Genomic DNA, 16,583 nt, shown 5'->3' on the forward strand with positions numbered 1-16,583 from the left:
CATTCATTTTTTTCAACAGCATAAGTCATGGGGTCAGTCCTGCCACACAGCCAGCTGTATGACCTTGGGTATGTCTCTGTACCCCTTTGAGCCTTGTTGTTCATGTGTGACCGACTAGATGAAGTCCCTAACACAGGCCCTGCCTCCTAGTAGGTGCTCTTAGTGTTGGTTCACATCAGAATATTGTATTATATCAATTATTATCAAGTGATTGAGCCCGGTTGTCTGGACTTTGCTGGCTCAGGTGAGGCTTGGAGCTGGCTCTTAAGTCACCGGCTCGAGGTCACCCTCTTAGGGAGTGATAGATCAAGAAGGGCATCAGCCTGACCTGTGGTGGCGCAATGGATAAAGCGTCGACCTGGAAATGCTGAGGTTGCCGGTTCGAAACCCTGGGCTTGCCTGGTCAAGGCACATATGGGAGTTGATGCTTCCAGCTCCTCCCCCCTTCTCTCTCTCTCTGTCTCTCCCTCTCCTCTCTAAAATGAATAATAATAAAAAAAAATTAAAAAAAAAAAGAAGGGCATCACATCCCAGTTTAAGAGCTGAGCTCTGAAACAGTGGAAATTTGGGATGCTTCTCTTAGATCTTGTGAGGGTCTCCAAGTCCCCCATGGTGCTCTATCAAGCTGTCTTCAACGGGATGTTCTTGGCTCAGGTATTACTCTGGACCCCAGGTTCATGTCAGAGCCATGAGCGCTGACTGACCACCTGTCAGCTGGGTTGGCTCTGCACCCCAACCTCTCTGTCCCTGCCTCTTGTCTCCTCCCTGCCTCTTTCCAACACACTCCCCAGTTAGGCGCAGAATCTGGCTGTCCCTGAGGCCAGGACGATGCCCAGGGAGTGGAGGTAGCCCTCAAGGATAGGTACCCAGAGCCAGCCCTTGAGCCAGCACCAAGAGCATCTTTGTTCCAGGTCATGTTTCCAGATGCTGCAGGGACGGGCAGTGGGAAGGAGCCTTCATCAGCCCCTGAAACGCCAGAGAAGAGGCCCAGACACAGAGAAGCAGCAGAGAAGAGGACTCCAGAGCTCACGACCCAGGAGCAGAGTCATTTGGCAGACCCAGGGTGAGCGGGGGGCTTCCCAGAGAGCAGGTCCCAGAGCGAGCCCCCTGTGACCCACCTGGGGCTGGGAGAGAGAGGAGGGAGGATTCCTAGACCAAGGTGGACCCTCCCAGTCCCAGCACCTGAATTCACACAAACTACACTAAATAATTATTTGTGTTAGCCTTTGTCTGAACTGCCCTACTGGACCACAAGCTTCTGCATGTGTCTTGTTCAGATTCAAATTTCTCATGCCGGGGCTGTGCCTGGTGCATAGTAGATGCTCATTAAATTTGTATTCACTGAATGGCCCTGGCCGGTTGGCTCAGTGGTAGAGCGTCGGCCTGGCGTGCGGGAGTCCTGGGTTCGATTCCCGGCCAGGGCACACAGGAGAAGCGCCCATCTGCTTCTCCACCCCTCCCCTTCTCCTTCCTCTCTGTCTCTCTCTTCCCCTCCCGCAGCAAGCCTCCATTGGAGCAAAGATGGCCCGGGCGCTGGGGATGGCTCCATGGCCTCTGCCTCAGGCACTAGAGTGGCTCTGGTTGCAACAGAGCGATGCCCCGGATGGGCAGAGCATAGCCCCCTGGTGGGCGTGCCGGGTGGATCTCGGTCGGGAGCATGCGGGAGTCTGTCTGACTGCCTCCCAGTTTCCAGCTTCAGAAAAATACACACACACACACAAAAAATTGTATTCGCTGAATGAATAAAAGAATGAACAAAAGAGAGGCTAAGAGAAATAAAGAAATTATGTTTACATAGAATCATTTTCTATTTATCTATTTTAAGATGCTATTTTTTTATTTTAGAGAGAGGAGAGAGAAAGATTGGGGTGGGAGGGGCAGGAGGAAGACTGTGAAGCATCAACTCTTGGTTGATTTTCACATGTGCCTTGACCGGGCAAGCCCAGGGTTTCCTACTGGGCACCTCAAAGGCTCGAGGTAGATGCCCCATCCACTGCGCCACCACAGGTCAGTGGAATTATTATTTTCTAAACATTAACTATATAGAAATTTAATGCTTATTTTATTGAATTTAGAGAAAGGAAGGGAGAGAGCGAGAGAGAGAGAGACAGGACCATCTTTTCCTGTATGTGCCCTGACCAGGATCAAACCAGAAACCTCTATGCCATGGGACAATGCTCTAACCAGCTGAGCTACTCGGCCAGGGCTGTGTATATATTTTAAACTTGTCTTGCAGTGAGAATGTATTCTTTGGCTTTTTTTAAAAAAGAAACTATTTTTTAATTTTTTTATTAATTTTTAGAGAGAGAGAGGAAGAGAGAAAGACAGAGAAACATCAATTTGTTGTTCTACTTATTTATGCATTCATTGGTTTTTTTCTGTATGTGCACTGATAGGGGATTGAATCTGCAGCCTTGGTGTATTGGGATGATGCTTTAACCAACTGAGCTACCCACCATGGTGAAAATGTATTCTTTTTAAAAAGAGAAAAATCACCTCACCTCTGGTGGCACAGTGGATAAAGTGTCAACCCGGAACACTGATGTCACAGGTTCGAAACCCTAGGCTTGCCTGGTCAAGGGACATGGGAGTTGATGCTTCCTGCTCCAACTCTCTCTCTCTCTCTCTCTCTTTCTCTCCTCTTTAAAATGAATAAATAAAATAATTTTTAAAAAGAGTTTAAAAAGAAAATAAGAGAAAAATCAAGAGGCAGGCAGAGAAAGGCAAAGTGAAAGATTTGGGGAATGAGAATAGTGAAGCCTGGTTAGCTTACTGTTTAAATTTAACTATAACCAAAACCCTCTAATCTCTTCTACACAAAAAGCAAGGGGACTCAATCAAAGACAGTTTTGAGTCCCCCGAGACAGGTACTGCATACCAAACTGGTGGAAACATAATCCATTTCAACACATCTGCTTAAACAACTAGACAATTTGTTTAAACTGACATAACTGTCTTTATGGTTATCCATTTCTAGAAGGATATGCCCTAAGGAGGCCCTGGCTGGTTGGCTTGGTGGTAGAGCATCAGCCCAGCACATAGATGTCCCGGGTTCGATTCCCAGTCAAGACACACAGGAGAGGCGCCCATCTGCTTCTCTACCCTTTCTCCTCTCGCTCTCTCTCTCTCTCTCTCTCTCTCTCTCTCTCTCTCTCTCTCTCTCTCCCTCTCCCTCTTTTGCAACCATGGCTTGATTGGAGTGAGTTGGCCCCAGGCATGGAGGTTGGATCCATGGCCTCAGTCTCAGGTACTAAGAAGAGCTTGGTTGCTGAGCAACGGAGCAATGCTCCAAATGCGCAGCACATTGCCCCCTAGTGGGCTTGCCAGGTGAATCCAGGTCAGGATGCATGTGGGAGTCTGTCTCTCTGCCTCCCCTCCTCTCACTGAATAAAAAAAAAAAAAAGAAATATGCCCTAAGGAAATTATTGGAGATTCAGGCAAAGTTTTATGCAGAAAATGTTCACTGTCACATTATTTTAAACACTAAAAGATTGGAAATGCCCATGTGCCCTAAATGCCCACAATAGAGGAACAGTTAAGTAAATTATGATTATCTATAAAATGTGGAGTTTTATGCTTTTATTAGAAAGCATGTTTAGCCTGACCAGGCAGTGGCGCAGTGGATAGAGCGTCAGACTGGGATGAGAAAGACCCAGGTTCGACACCCCGAGGTCGCCAGCTTGAGCACGGGTTCATCTGGTTTGAGCAAAAATTCACCAGCTTGGACCCAAGGTCGCTGGCTCAAGCAAGGGGTTACTCGGTCTGCTGAAGGCCCATGGTAAAAAAAAAAAAGCATGTTTATAGGCCCTGGCTGGTGGCTAAGTGGATAGAGTGTTGGCCTAGTGTATGGACATCTTGGGTTCAATTCCAGGTCAGGCCACACAAGAGAAGTGACCATCTGCTTCTCTCTCCTTCCCTCTTCATCTCCTGCATCTCAATTGGTTCAAGTGTTGGACCCCAATGCTGAGGATAGCTTGGTTGGTACTAGCACATCAGCCTCAGGCACTAAAAATAGCTTAGTACTCGAGCATTGGCCCAAGATGGGGTTGCTGGGTAGATTCTGGTTAGGGTGCATGTAGAAGTCTGTCTCCCTGTCTTCACTCCTCTCACCTAAAAAAAAAAAGCATGCTTGTGAAAGATTTTTGGCATGGGAAATATTTAGGCTATAATGTATTGCATAATTGTAGATGCAATAATAATTTTAACTATATAAAAGTATGCAATTACCTGAAGATGGTAATTTAAAAAATCCTCATTACAAATTTGTATATTACAAATATGTATGCATATCCATAGGAAGAACCCTGGAGGAACTACTCCAGAGTATTAAAGTGACATCCATAGACACAGATCACAGATTCAAATCCTGAGCAGGCAAGTTTAGCTTTATGACCCTAGGCTCAAGTCTCTCAACCTCTCTGAATTCCAGTTCTTTCTGACTTTTCTTAAAAATAAGAATATTAAATCCTAACTCCCCTAAACATTGACATCAAAGTGTTTATGGCTTGAGGAATTCATGTCAGCCCTTCATTCATTCTCCCAGGCATTGATTTTACACCTGTGGTATGCCTAGTCTTGTGCTGGTGGTCTGGGAACTACAAAGACATACGAGAATATAAAACTATGCCTCAGAGCAGGCGCTGAAGTGTCCCTTTGTCTGTTCTCCTAGGAAAAAGCTGTCATCATGGGTCCCCCAGGACAGGCCCAAGGAGCTGCAAGTAGGTCAGAATCTGGCCGAGCCAAAAAGTGAGCTGGAGGTGCTGCAGCAGAAGGGCTCAGGGAAGGAGACCCACGGCCTGCAGGGGAGACAGCAGAACCCAGGGACAGCAAAGGGTCTCGCCCCCGAGACATGCCAGGTAATGTCCTTGGAGAACTGGGCAGGCAGGCACGAAATGTCTGCCCCACAGGGAGACGAAGGCACCCCTCCACCCCCTGCCTCGTTCTGGTGCATTCTGTCTGCTCCCCTCTGTGCCCTGGAGATGTCGAGCACACAGTCTGTGTGGGTCACTGAGCTATTCTGATGGTCTTGATTATCCACAGCAAGCCTTTAAGACTTGTTTCAGGGAGCAGGTTGGGGCGGGGGTTCTGCATACAATTAGAATTGGGACATGCTGGGTTTATGAAGCTCAAATAGGTTCCTTGATGCCAGGATATACCAGAAGCTGTGTCTTAACCTTGTGGTACCTTGCAAGAGATGGCTTGAGTATGGTGCCTTTTCCAAACTTATTTGGCTTAAAAATACCTTTCTTCTTATTTTAAGATTTTGTGTTTTTAAACAGCTTCAGTGGGGTATAGTTGACATACGTTTGCTCATACTTGAACTGTAAAACTTGATGTTCTGGACAAATGTATAGATACCCACGAACCTATCAACTGAAGAAAATAACCATGTTTATTACCCCACAAAAGTTTCCTCGTGCCCTCTCGTCATCTCCTCCATCCACGTGGCATTTCCAGGCAACCACCAATCTGCATTCTGTCGCTATAGATTTGTTTGTATTTCCTAGAGTTTTATACAAATGGAAGCATTCATTCTTTTTATCTGGCTTCTTTCACTAAGTGCAATTATCTGCAGAGTCATCTGTGTTATTGTGTGGATGTATATTTTATTCTTTTTGTTGCCGAGTAACATTCCACTGTAGGGATATATCACAGTTTCTTCGCTCGTACCCCTATTGATGGGCAATTTGGTTTGTTCCTACTTTTTGGCTATTACAAATAAAACATTCACGTCCACGTGGTCGTATGCTTTCACTTCTCTTAGACAAACAGATGCCTAGGAGTGGAATGGATCATATGATGTGTGTATGTTTAACTTGTTAAGGAATTGCCCAACTTTTCTCCAAAGTGGTTGTACCATTCTACATCCCCATAGGCCACGTATGAGAATTCCAGTTGTTCCACATTTCCCTCCCAAATTTGTATGGTCCAACTCCTTAATTCTAAGCATTCTAATAGGTGTGTGTGGAATCTCACTGTGGTCTTGTAGTTCCCTAGTGACTAATGATGATAAGCATCTTTTTGTGTGCTTATATAGGCCATTTGTATACCTTCTCTAAAGAAATGTCCATTGAAGTTGTGGTGGGTTTCTTTCTGGCACATCTGTTAAGTTTTCAAATGGGCCTGACTCTGCCACATATATTGTATTACATAGGAGCTGGCAAAAGCTGGACGACAAAGAGATCTCTCTCTAGCCTTTCTCGCATCAGAGGTTGGCTCCCACAGGTGGAAAAAGAAAAAAAAGAAAGAAAAGAAAGAAAAAAAAGAAATGTCCATTGAGTACCATGCCCCTTATTTTCATTGGATTAGTCATTTTATTGTTGTATTGTAAGAGTTCTCTATATATTCTGGATACTAGACTTTTATTAGATATATAATTCGTAAACTTTTCCTTCCACTCTATGGATTATCTTTTCACTTCCTGCCCTTTTCCAAAAATTGGGTTGCTTTTATTCTTACTATAGAGCATTGAGGGTTCTTACATATTCTGAACACCAGTCCTCTATCATATATGTAATTTGCCAATGTTTTCTCTCAATCTGTGAGCTGTCTTTTCCATTCTCTCAACAGTGACTATCAAAGAATAGAAGTTCTTTATTTGGGTGAAGCCTGATTTATCCTTTTTTTATGGCTGGTGTTTTTGGTATTATTTCTTAGAAATCTTTGCTTGACCCAAGGTCACAGAGTGTTTTCCTGTTTTGTTGGTTTTTTTTTTTTTTTTTTTTTTTTAGTAAGATTTGTGGTTTTAGGTTTCACATTTAGGCTTATGATCCATTTTGAGTTACTTTTTGTAAATGGTGTGAGTGTTGGATTGAGGTTCTTTTTTTTTGCATAGGGCTTTCCAATCATTCCAGCACCATGTATTGAAGATTATCATTTCTCTGCTCAATTTTCACCTTTATTGAAAATCAGGTGGCCACATAATGTGTGAGTCTATTTCTGGATTCTCTACTTTGTTACTTTCATATATTTTTCCATCTAATTCCAACATCATGCTGTCTTGATTACAATAGCTTTATTGCAAAGTCTTGAAATCAGTTAGTGTAAAAATCTCCTTTTTAGGGTGTGCCATAAAGGATTCTTATTCTTTGAAACATCCCTTGGGGGATCCAGTTTACAGAAGATCATCTCACTTTCTCTAGGCTCCCATTCTACCTCCACGGAGAAGCAGGGCTCCTGACTTTTGGGTAGGCCATGCGTGCCTCCTATGGGCCTCAGTTTCCTCATCCTTCAAAATGGGGCGATCAACTTGTGTTATGTTCTGGGGGAGCTGGGAGAGCTTAGTAAATGATGTTGCAGTGCCCAGTCAGACTCAGTGCGTAATACCTGGTCTCCAGGTGAGTGTTGAGGTCTCCTGGGAGCCAGGAGGGGATCCTCATTTTGGTGTCCTTGTCCTCAGCAGCACGCAGAGTGTCAGCCCACCCCAGGTCCCCAGGCAGAAAATGGGTCAGATATAGTGCAGCCAACAGAGCCTCCCTGCACCTTGGACAGCTGTGGACAGCAACTGGAAAACAAGCAGCCCCCTACGAAGACAGGCACGCTGCACGTTGGACCACAGAGGGCCCTGCCAGAGCCTGGCCCCCGGGGAGACAGAGACAGTTCCCAGGAACCAATGCCCCAAATGTCCACAACAACACCGGAAGGAAAGACAGACAGCTCCTTCCTGCCGTCCATGCCAGGACCTAACACACCCAAAGAAGGGTAAGCCACCTACCCCCACTTCTTACCCCCAAGATTGCTCTTCTGCTAAGTTACAGGTGGGATGAGTTCTAGTCCTGACTGCTCCTGACATGATATAAGACAAGTCAAGGGCCCTGGCCAGTTGGCTCAGCGATAGAGCGTCGGCCTGGCGTGTGGAAGTCCCGGTTCGATTCCCGGTCAGGCCACACAGGAGAAGAGCCCATCTACTTCTCCACCCTTCCCCCTCTCCTTCCTCTCTGTCTTCTCTTTTCCTCTCCTGCAACCAGGGCTCCATTAGAGCAAAGTTGGCCAGGCCACTGAGGACGGCTCCATAGCCTCCGCCTCAGGTGCTAGAATGGCTCCAGTTGTAACAGAGCAACACCCCAGATGGGCCGAGCATCGCCCCCTGGTGGGCATGCCGGGTGGATCCCGGTCAGGCACATGTGGGAGTCTGTCTGACTGCTTCCCCACTTCTCATTTTGGAAAAATACCAAAAAAAAAAACAAAAAAAAAGACAAGTCAAGCTTCTCTGAGTCTTAACTTCCAGTTTATATAATAGCTCTAATACCAGAATTCTTCTTTCTGTGGACCTGTGCTTTAAGGACCATGTCCCCACTTGGGGACGGGGAGGAGGGGAATGAGGAGCCCCTCTGAGATGAAAAGGCTAGAGGATGAGGTTGGGGTGGTGGACCTGAGCGTGCTGGGGGCTGACAGAAGGCAGGTCCAAGGGGCCAAGCCTTGGGTTGAGCCCCTCCCCCACAGAGGGTTTTTCCCTTGTTTAGGGTCAAGACTGTGGAGACCAAGTCAGCACCAGGGCCTGTCCTTCCACCAGTAAGTAGAAGCGAGTTGAGATGGGAACAGGGGAGGCGGAGATCAGGAGGAGGAAGGGGGCAGAGGCAGAAACGGGACAGCATTGGCAGTCAAACTGGGGAACTGTGAGTGTGTGCCTGTGTGTTTATGTGAGTGTGCACATGTATGTGTATGTGTGTGCATATGTGTATGCATGTGTGTGTATCTTGAGGGGGGTGTCAAGGATGCTTTTACACTTCGGAGCCACTGAGTTCACCCTAGGTCATATGGTAGCTTTTCCCACATCAGCATAGATTTTTTTTTAGCCATTTGCTCTTGATCACAGCATACAGCCCAAGGCTTCCCTGAACATCTATCTGGTAAGCTTGCAACCCCCTTCCAGTTTGCCCCCCACCTCCACCAGCTCTGCCACTTCTGAGTTCTTTGACTTACCTGTGCAGCCTGTGAATGCACAGTCAACATCTGCCCCCGCCTCTTTCTGCTGCATTCACTGGCCAGGCTCCAGCCCTGGCCAAGCCCAGCCACCCACCTACCCTCCATCTGCACATGAGCGAGTTCAGCACAGTTGGAGAAAAACCCTGTCTTGTTGAAGGGTTTCACTCTCAAGCAAGGACCTCTCATGTCAGAAGCTCCTGGCAATCCTCTGCTGCTCTCTGGTCATGCTGCCCTCCCCTCCACTCCAGGATGTCATTTACAACTGCATTTTCCATGCCATACATCTGGCCTCCTGCGTCACTGAAAGACAACAAGCATCAGACAAGAAGAAACACTATCTCCTCACCCCTACTCCACCACTCTTTTTTTTTTTTTGTATTTTTCCGAAGCTGGAAATGGGGAGGCAGTCAGACAGACTCCCGCATGCGCCCGACCGGGATCCACCCGGCACACCCACAAGGGGGCGATGCTCTGCCCATCTGGGGCATCGCTCTTTCCCAAGCAGAGCCACTCTAGCGCCTGGGGCAGAGGCCAAGGAGCCATCCCCAGCGCCCGGGCCATCTTTTGCTCCAGTGGAGCCTTGGCTGCGGGAGGGGAAGAGAGAGACAGAGAGGAAGGAGAGGGGGAGGGGTGGAGAAGCAGATGGGCGCTTCTCCTGTGTGCCCTGGCCGGGAATCGAACCCGGGACTTCCGCACACCAGGCTGACGCTCTACCACTGAGCCAACCGGCCAGGGCCTTTTTTTTTTTTTTTTTTTTACAGAGACAGAGAGAGAAATAGACAAGGACAGACAGCAGACAGACAGGAACGGAGAGATGAGAAGCATCAATCATTAGTTTTTCATTGAGCGTTGCAACACCAGTTGTTCATCGATTGCTTTCTCATATGTGCCTTGACCATGGGCCTTCAGCAGACCTAGTAACCCCTTGCCCGAGCTAGTGACCTTGGATCCAAGCTAGTGAGTTTTGTTCAAACCAGATGAGCCTGTGCTCAAGCTGGCGACCTCGGGGTCTTGAACCTGTGTCCTTGGCATTCCAGTCCGACACTCTATCCACTGCGCCACCGCCTGGTCAGGCTACTCCACCACCCTTGCCTTCACCTGGCTACAATGGAAGCCATAAAGATGGGTCCCTGCCCCTATCAACTGCTGGACCCCCACTTATTCATTAAATCCCATCCTCTCTCCCCTCTCTCCCTTATGATCAATCTCCTCATTTCTAAAGAAGGATGGGACAGGATCAGTTTCATCAGCCTACAAACATGGATTATTATTTTCAATATTAGAAACCAAATACAAATACCTCCCTTGGCCTGCACCCCCCTCCAGGTGCTGAATATAAGTATGAGTTGTATGAGTGGATGGAAGATGAGTCTGAAGGTCACAGGGAACCACTGTAGGCTCAGGAGCAGCAGGGCACTGGCAGAAGAAGAAGTACACAGAGGTCAGTCCAGCAGCATGTGCAAGACATGTGGTGACAGATGGAAGGGACTCAGGGAAGGCAGAAGGAGGAATCCAGATGTGTAAGGGTTGAAAAATGTCAAAGAAAGATGCTGAGTCCTTGACATCATTCTTCATTTGAGTTGAGCACTTGCCAGGAACCAAGCTCAGTGCTGGGTCCTGGAATAATCGAGGAGGTTCTGAGTTAGGTAGGCCTCTACTGTCTGGGGCTTAGAATCTGGATCTGAGATGGGGCCACAGGCCCTGGCCTTGGACAGTCCTGAGGGCAATGGGAGAGGTGCTCATGGCTGCCACCTGAGGTCTCCACCTGGGACCTCCCCCATCACAATGGAGTAGGAGTTCTAGAACGGCTTTTTTTTTTTTTTTTTTTTTTTACAGAGACAGAGAGAGTCAGAGAGAGGGGTAGACAGGGACAGACAGGCAGGAATGGAGAGATGAGAAGCATCAATCATTAGTTGTCCGTTGCGCATTGTGACACCTTAGTTGTGCATTGATTGCTTTCTCATATGTGCCTTGACCGCGGGCCTTCAGCAGACCGAGTAACCCCTTGCTAGAGCCAGCAACCTTGGGTCCAAGCTGGTGAGCTTTTTCCTTAAACCAGATGAGCCCGCGCTCAAGCTGGCGACCTCGGGGTCTCGAACTTGGGTCCTTCCACATCCCAGTCCGACGCTCTATCCACTGCGCCACCACCTGGTCAGGTCCCAGAACGGCTTTTGATGTTTGTTTGTTTGAAGCCTGACATATATGTAGCATTTGCCCTTAATTCAGGAAAACAATCAAAGGAGTCTACCTTCTGAGCTGAATTCTCGACTATAGTTACTCTGCACTAAGTGCTTGATTCACATTAGCTTGCTCCTCTGATATCACTGAAAAAAAAATTAGTTGTTGGTTACACAAATTTATTGAGGATAATACACCAGTCGTGACATTGGGGATTTACTGTTGAATGGAGCTTACGATCTAGGTGGGGGAAAGGCCGTTAACACGTGAACCAAGAATTAGTTTCTCTGTAGTCAGCAATAATGCAAGTCAGGCTGGACAAGGGGAGGAGCTTGAAGCGGGATGACAGATTTTCTGATGGAGTGCTCAGCAGTCCAGAAGGTAGTATTTGAGACAAGGCCCAAATGACAGAAAGGACCAAGCCATGCACAGATCTGGAAGAACATTCTGGGCAGAGCCAGCAGCAGTGGCAAGACCCTGATAGACGTGAGTTTGTCAAAACCAAGTCCAGGAAGAAGGCCAGAGTGGCGAAAGGAAGCTAGGGAGGGAGAGGATGGGAGAGGCAGCCACAGACGTGACGAGGGCAGTTCACCCAGGGCCAGGTGAAGCTTTGGAATGAATTCTAGTTCCACACCAAGCCATTGAAGAGTTTTAGGCAAGAGAATGAGATGAGCTGACGTAATCTGGACACACTGATGTAGCAGCCGGGTGGATTGTGAACATGGGTGGGGACAAAGGGCAAAGATGGTGGCAGTGCAGTGGAAAAGGAGATGGCATGAGTTGACCAGCACATGGGGTGGGCACCTGGTGGGATGCGTGTGAGATTTAGGGGGACATCCTCTGGTAGCAGCAGGGATGGGGGGGTGCCAGCACGATTTGCTGATGGGCTGCATGGTGGACAAGTAGGAGAAAGAGGAATCAAAAAAGTCTCCAGGTCTGGTGCCCGAGCAACAGGTGGTGCCACTGACTGAGGGAGTGACGCTGGGGAAGGAGCAGATGTGGAGAACCTGAAGTTCTGCTTCGGTCATGTTCTAGACACCCAGGAAGAAATGTCACGGAGCACATTGGGAATCAGGAAAGACAGAGGAGTCAGGACTGGAGATGTCAATGTCGGCAAAATGGAGATTAGCTCTAGGAGAGAGTGAGCATAGCACAGGGCTCTTGTTCCTGTCAAAGCCCTGGGTCTCCGCCCACCTCATTTAGAAATGGAAGAGCAAGGAGGAGCCAGAGGAGGCCAAAGAGGAGTAACCAGTGAGAGTGGGAGTCTAGAGAAGAAGGCATTTCCCGGAAGATGGACGGTCATCTGTGCCTATTGCTGCTGAGGGGCAGGCTCCGAGGAGGCCAGAGACCTGGCCGTCCACTTGCAAGAGCAGCTCTGGCCTGACCAGGCAGTGGCGCAGCGGATAGAGCGTTGGACTGGGATGTGGAGGACCCAGGTTTGAGACCCCGAGGTCACCAGCATGAGTGCGGGATTATCTGGTTTGAGCAAAAAGCTCACCAGCTTGAGCCCAAGGTCACTGGCTAGAGCAAGGAGTCACTCGGTCTGCTGTAGCACCAGGTCAAGGCACATATGAGAAATCAATCAATGAACAACTAAGGAACCGCAACGAAGAATTGATGTTTCTCATCTCTCTCCCTTCCTATCTGTCTGTCACTATCTGTCCCTTTCTCTGACTCTCTCTCTGTGTCTCCCACAAGAAAAAAAAAAAAGAGCAGCTCTGGGGAGTGGTAGGCAGAAACTTGATTGAAGAGGGGAGGATAGTGGTGATGGGGGATAACCACGTCTTTCAAAGAATTTTACTCTAACCTGACCAGATGGTGGCACAGTGGATAGAGCATCAGCCTGGGACTTAGAGGACCCAGGTTCGAAACCCAAGGTTGCTGACTTGAGTGCAGGCTCATCTGGCTTGAGTGTGGGCTTACCAACTTGAGCGTGGGGTCACTGGCTTGAGCATAGAACCATCGACATGACCCCAAAGGTCACTGGCTTGAAGCCCAAGGTCGCTTGCTTGAGCCCAAGGTCGCTGGCTTGAGCAAGGGGTCACTTGCTCTGCTGTAGCCCCCCCCACAACCCCACCATTAAGGCACATATGAGAAAGCAATCAATAAACAACTAAGGTTCTGCAACAAAGAATTCATGCTTCTCATCTCTCTCTCTTCCTATCTCTCTCTTTTGCAGAAGAAAAAGAAAAGAATTTTGCTCTAAAAGAAGAGCAGAGAATAGCTGGAGGGGTTTGTAGTGTCAAGAGAGTATTATTTCTTTGAAAGAAACAAGATAACACAGCGTGCTCACACGCCGATGGGAGTGATCTGGTGGGGAAGGAGAGCCGACACTTTAGGAAGAGAAGGTGTGTGGCAACAGCTGCATCTTTGAGAGAAAAGGCTGGGCTGGAGCCTGGCAGGGCATGTCCTGGTTGGAGATGGGCTGGGGACAGTCAGCCCTGTAATGGGAAGGACAGATGCAGCAGGTGGCTGGATTGCTGAATGAATGCATAGGAAGTTATTGAGTGCCTACCATCTGCTGAGTGCTGGGTAGATATGGATAAAAGAGGTGGACAAGGTCAAGGGCCCTGCCCTCATGAGGCTTGCCTCTGGTCAGGCCACTGCAGGTGGTGCTGAATGCTGTGAAGGGAATGAATGAGTAGGGGGACCAGAGTAACTCACTCAAGACCATGGCTCAGAGAGCTGGGAGGCAGCAGAGCCCAGGTCAAGTGCAGGAGAGAGCACATGAGGTGGGAGCCCGGTGGGATGCATGGGAGATTCAGGGGACATCCTCCAGGGGCCCAGAGAGGAAGGGGCAGTGTGAGGATGCCCTGGAGAGTAGGTGGCACGAGGAAACTTTGTGAGATAGTTTGGCTGGCTGGAGGCCTCCCCAATTCCCTCCCCCTGTCCTGTCCCCAGAAGGCGAGGCACATTGGAGAGAGGAGGGAGCCGGACTGTGCCCAAAAGCAGCCGCAGGAGCCCACAGCTACCACAGGTGCCCAGAACCAGGGGAACACTTGGCAGGGCTTCATGAAGTGCTTGCTAGAGGTGGAAGAGGAGGAGGCCATGCATCGAAGGGCCACCAAGGTCCGGGCCCTGTCAAACCGGAAGTCCTCCAGGACCCAGAACCCTGTGCTGACCTCAGCCCTGGTTGGCAGCTCGGCCCCAGGCCTCCCTCTGACACTGCCTCAGACACCTGCCTTGGCCCCTGCCGTGGCCCCATGCTGGGCCCGGATGCCGGCCCCTGGACCAATCCCGGCCCCTGTGGGAGCCCCTGTCCCAGCCTCTGGACCTGCTGCGGTCCTGCCAGCACCTGGCCCCGACCCGGACTGGAGGAGCACAGTCCTCTTGTACCAGAGCGGTGAGAGGAGCCTGAAATACACCAAGGCACGGTAGGAGCCACTCCAAAAGGGGGGGTCCAGGGTCAGAGCCTCTGTCCACTTGTGCCTGGCATCTCTCTCCCAAGCTCTTGTCCCTGTCACTACCTGTCTGTTTCCTTTTTTTTTTTTTTTTCCTATTTTTCTGAAGCTGGAAATGGGGAGAGACAGACAGACTCCCACATGCGCCCGACCGGGATCCACCCGGCACGCCCACCAGGGGGCTATGCTCTGCCCACCAGGGGGCGATGCTCTGCCCCTCCGGGGCGTCGCTCTGCCGCGACCAGAGCCACTCTAGTGCCTGGGGCAGAGGCCAAGGAGCCATCCCCAGCGCCCGGGCCATCTTTGCTCCAATGGAGCCTTGGCTGCGGGAGGGGAAGAGAGAGACAGAGAGGAAGGAGAGGGGGAGGGGTGGAGAAGCAAATGGCGCTTCTCCTATGTGCCCTGGCCGGGAATCGAACCCGGGTCCCCCGCACGCCAGGCCGATGCTCTACCACTGAGCCAACCGGCCAGGGCCGTCTGTTTCCTTTTGTGGGTCCCACTCTCCATGTCCTCCCTACCAGCTCTATGTCCCCATCTGGGTCTCCCTTCCCATTTCTGACCCCTTTTTCTTTCCAATTCCTGCAACAGTGTCTCTTTCCTCGTCTCCTTCACCTCTGCCCTGCTTCTCCTCTGGGTCACTCTGCCTCCCCTGACCTTTCAGAGCTTCCCTACAGCTGGACCCCGACCCCCTCTGCCCCAGCAGGCCCCTCGCGCTCCCTAGCTTTGGTGGCAGCCTCGGGCAGGGCGGGTGGCGGGCGGCTGGATGCGTCCCCCGCCTGGTTCTGTCCTCTGCAGGCAGGAGCTGGAAGAACGCAGCCGCCTGAGGTCGTATCAGAACTGGGAGGAGCGGGACGAGGAACACCTCACCCTGAAGCAGGAGGAAGGTGAAGGCAGGCCGGGCCAGGGGAGCCCCTCGCAGGGGCAGGCGGAGCCCTCAGCCCTTTGGGATTCACAGACCTGGGGCGGGGAGTGGTTTATAGACCACAGCCCTGTCCTGTGCCCACTGCAGCCCTGTGCAGTGCGTCCAGTGAGTTATCTGGCTCGGGGACAGTGCAGGATAGGATAGGAGGCTGAACCGCAGTCGCACTCTGATGGGTGGGGCACCAGAACTCATGCTGCATCCTGGGGTCCAGTATGCTTCCCAGTTCCATGGCCACCTCGCTGAGTGATGGAAGCACCTGCAAAGCGCTTTAGGTTTGGGAGGTGTTTCTGCCTTCCCCCCACCCCAGCCCATGCTATTGGTCCTCTTTTTTTTTATTTTTTTTATTTTTCTGAAGCTGGAACGGGGAGAGACAGACAGACTCCCACATGCACCCGACTGGGATCCACCTGGCACGCCCACCAGGGGGCAATGTTCTGCCCCTCCGGGGTGTCGCTCTTTCGCGACCAGAGCCATTCTAGCGCCTGGGGCAGAGGCCAAGGAGCCATCCCCAGCGCCCGGGCCATCTTTGCTCCAATGGAGCCTCGGCTGCAGGCGGGGAAGAGAGACAGAGAGGAAGGAGAGGGGGAGGGGTGGGGAATCAGATGGGCGCTTCTCCTGTGTGCCCTGGCTGGGAATTGAACCCGGGACTTCTGCACGCCAGGCCGACGCTCTACCACTGAGCCAACCGGCCAGGGCCTGCTATTGGTCCTCTTTAGAAGCAACCTGGATGGGAGGTGGAGCTCCAGGGCCCCTGCATGTCCTAGGCTGGTCCCCTTTTCCCACCCCATCCCACCCCCACCCAAAAATGTAAAAATTCTGAACACTTACCCAAGCTGCGTAGGGGAGCAATCGCTACTTCCCGTGGGCTCTCCGAAGGTTGCCTAATTAGCCATCCGTGCCCACTGCCAGCCTGGCCACACCTCGCCCTGGCCCTAAAAGAGGATTGCATCCCCGTCCACCCTTCACTCCTCCCCAAAGTCTGGGACCCTCTTGGCCAGAGTGGCCCCTTCTTCTGCCTTTCCTGAATGTGCGTGCTCTCTGGCTCCCTATGACCCCATCCTTGGAGTCACTTCTTTCAGCATTAAAGCCCTCCAGCCATTGTGGGAGGGGCTTTTCCAAGTACAGAACCTTCTGCCTCACCTCCTCCAGCGGAAGTC

General features: G+C 50.4%; 1 protein-coding gene and 1 non-coding gene across 2 annotated transcripts in view; both read left to right on the plus strand.

Annotated features, from left to right (window-relative positions):
* Positions 1-609: 609 nt before the first annotated feature.
* The window catches only part of SPATA21 (spermatogenesis associated 21), a 57,856-nt gene continuing 41,882 nt past the window's right edge, over positions 610-16,583 (plus strand). The window contains exons 1-7 of the mRNA XM_066266579.1: positions 610-654; positions 912-1,063; positions 4,670-4,856; positions 7,400-7,701; positions 8,463-8,511; positions 14,005-14,477; positions 15,300-15,388. Coding sequence (XP_066122676.1) covers positions 610-654; positions 912-1,063; positions 4,670-4,856; positions 7,400-7,701; positions 8,463-8,511; positions 14,005-14,477; positions 15,300-15,388 — 1,297 coding nt within the window. The remainder of the gene's footprint in view (positions 655-911; positions 1,064-4,669; positions 4,857-7,399; positions 7,702-8,462; positions 8,512-14,004; positions 14,478-15,299; positions 15,389-16,583) is intronic.
* LOC136332434 (small nucleolar RNA SNORA12) lies at positions 6,075-6,227 on the plus strand. The gene has a single exon (XR_010730697.1). It is a non-coding gene; the product is annotated as a small nucleolar RNA SNORA12 (small nucleolar RNA).

The sequence above is a fragment of the Saccopteryx bilineata genome, chromosome 3 (assembly GCF_036850765.1).
Source record: "Saccopteryx bilineata isolate mSacBil1 chromosome 3, mSacBil1_pri_phased_curated, whole genome shotgun sequence".
NCBI lineage: Eukaryota > Metazoa > Chordata > Mammalia > Chiroptera > Emballonuridae > Saccopteryx > Saccopteryx bilineata.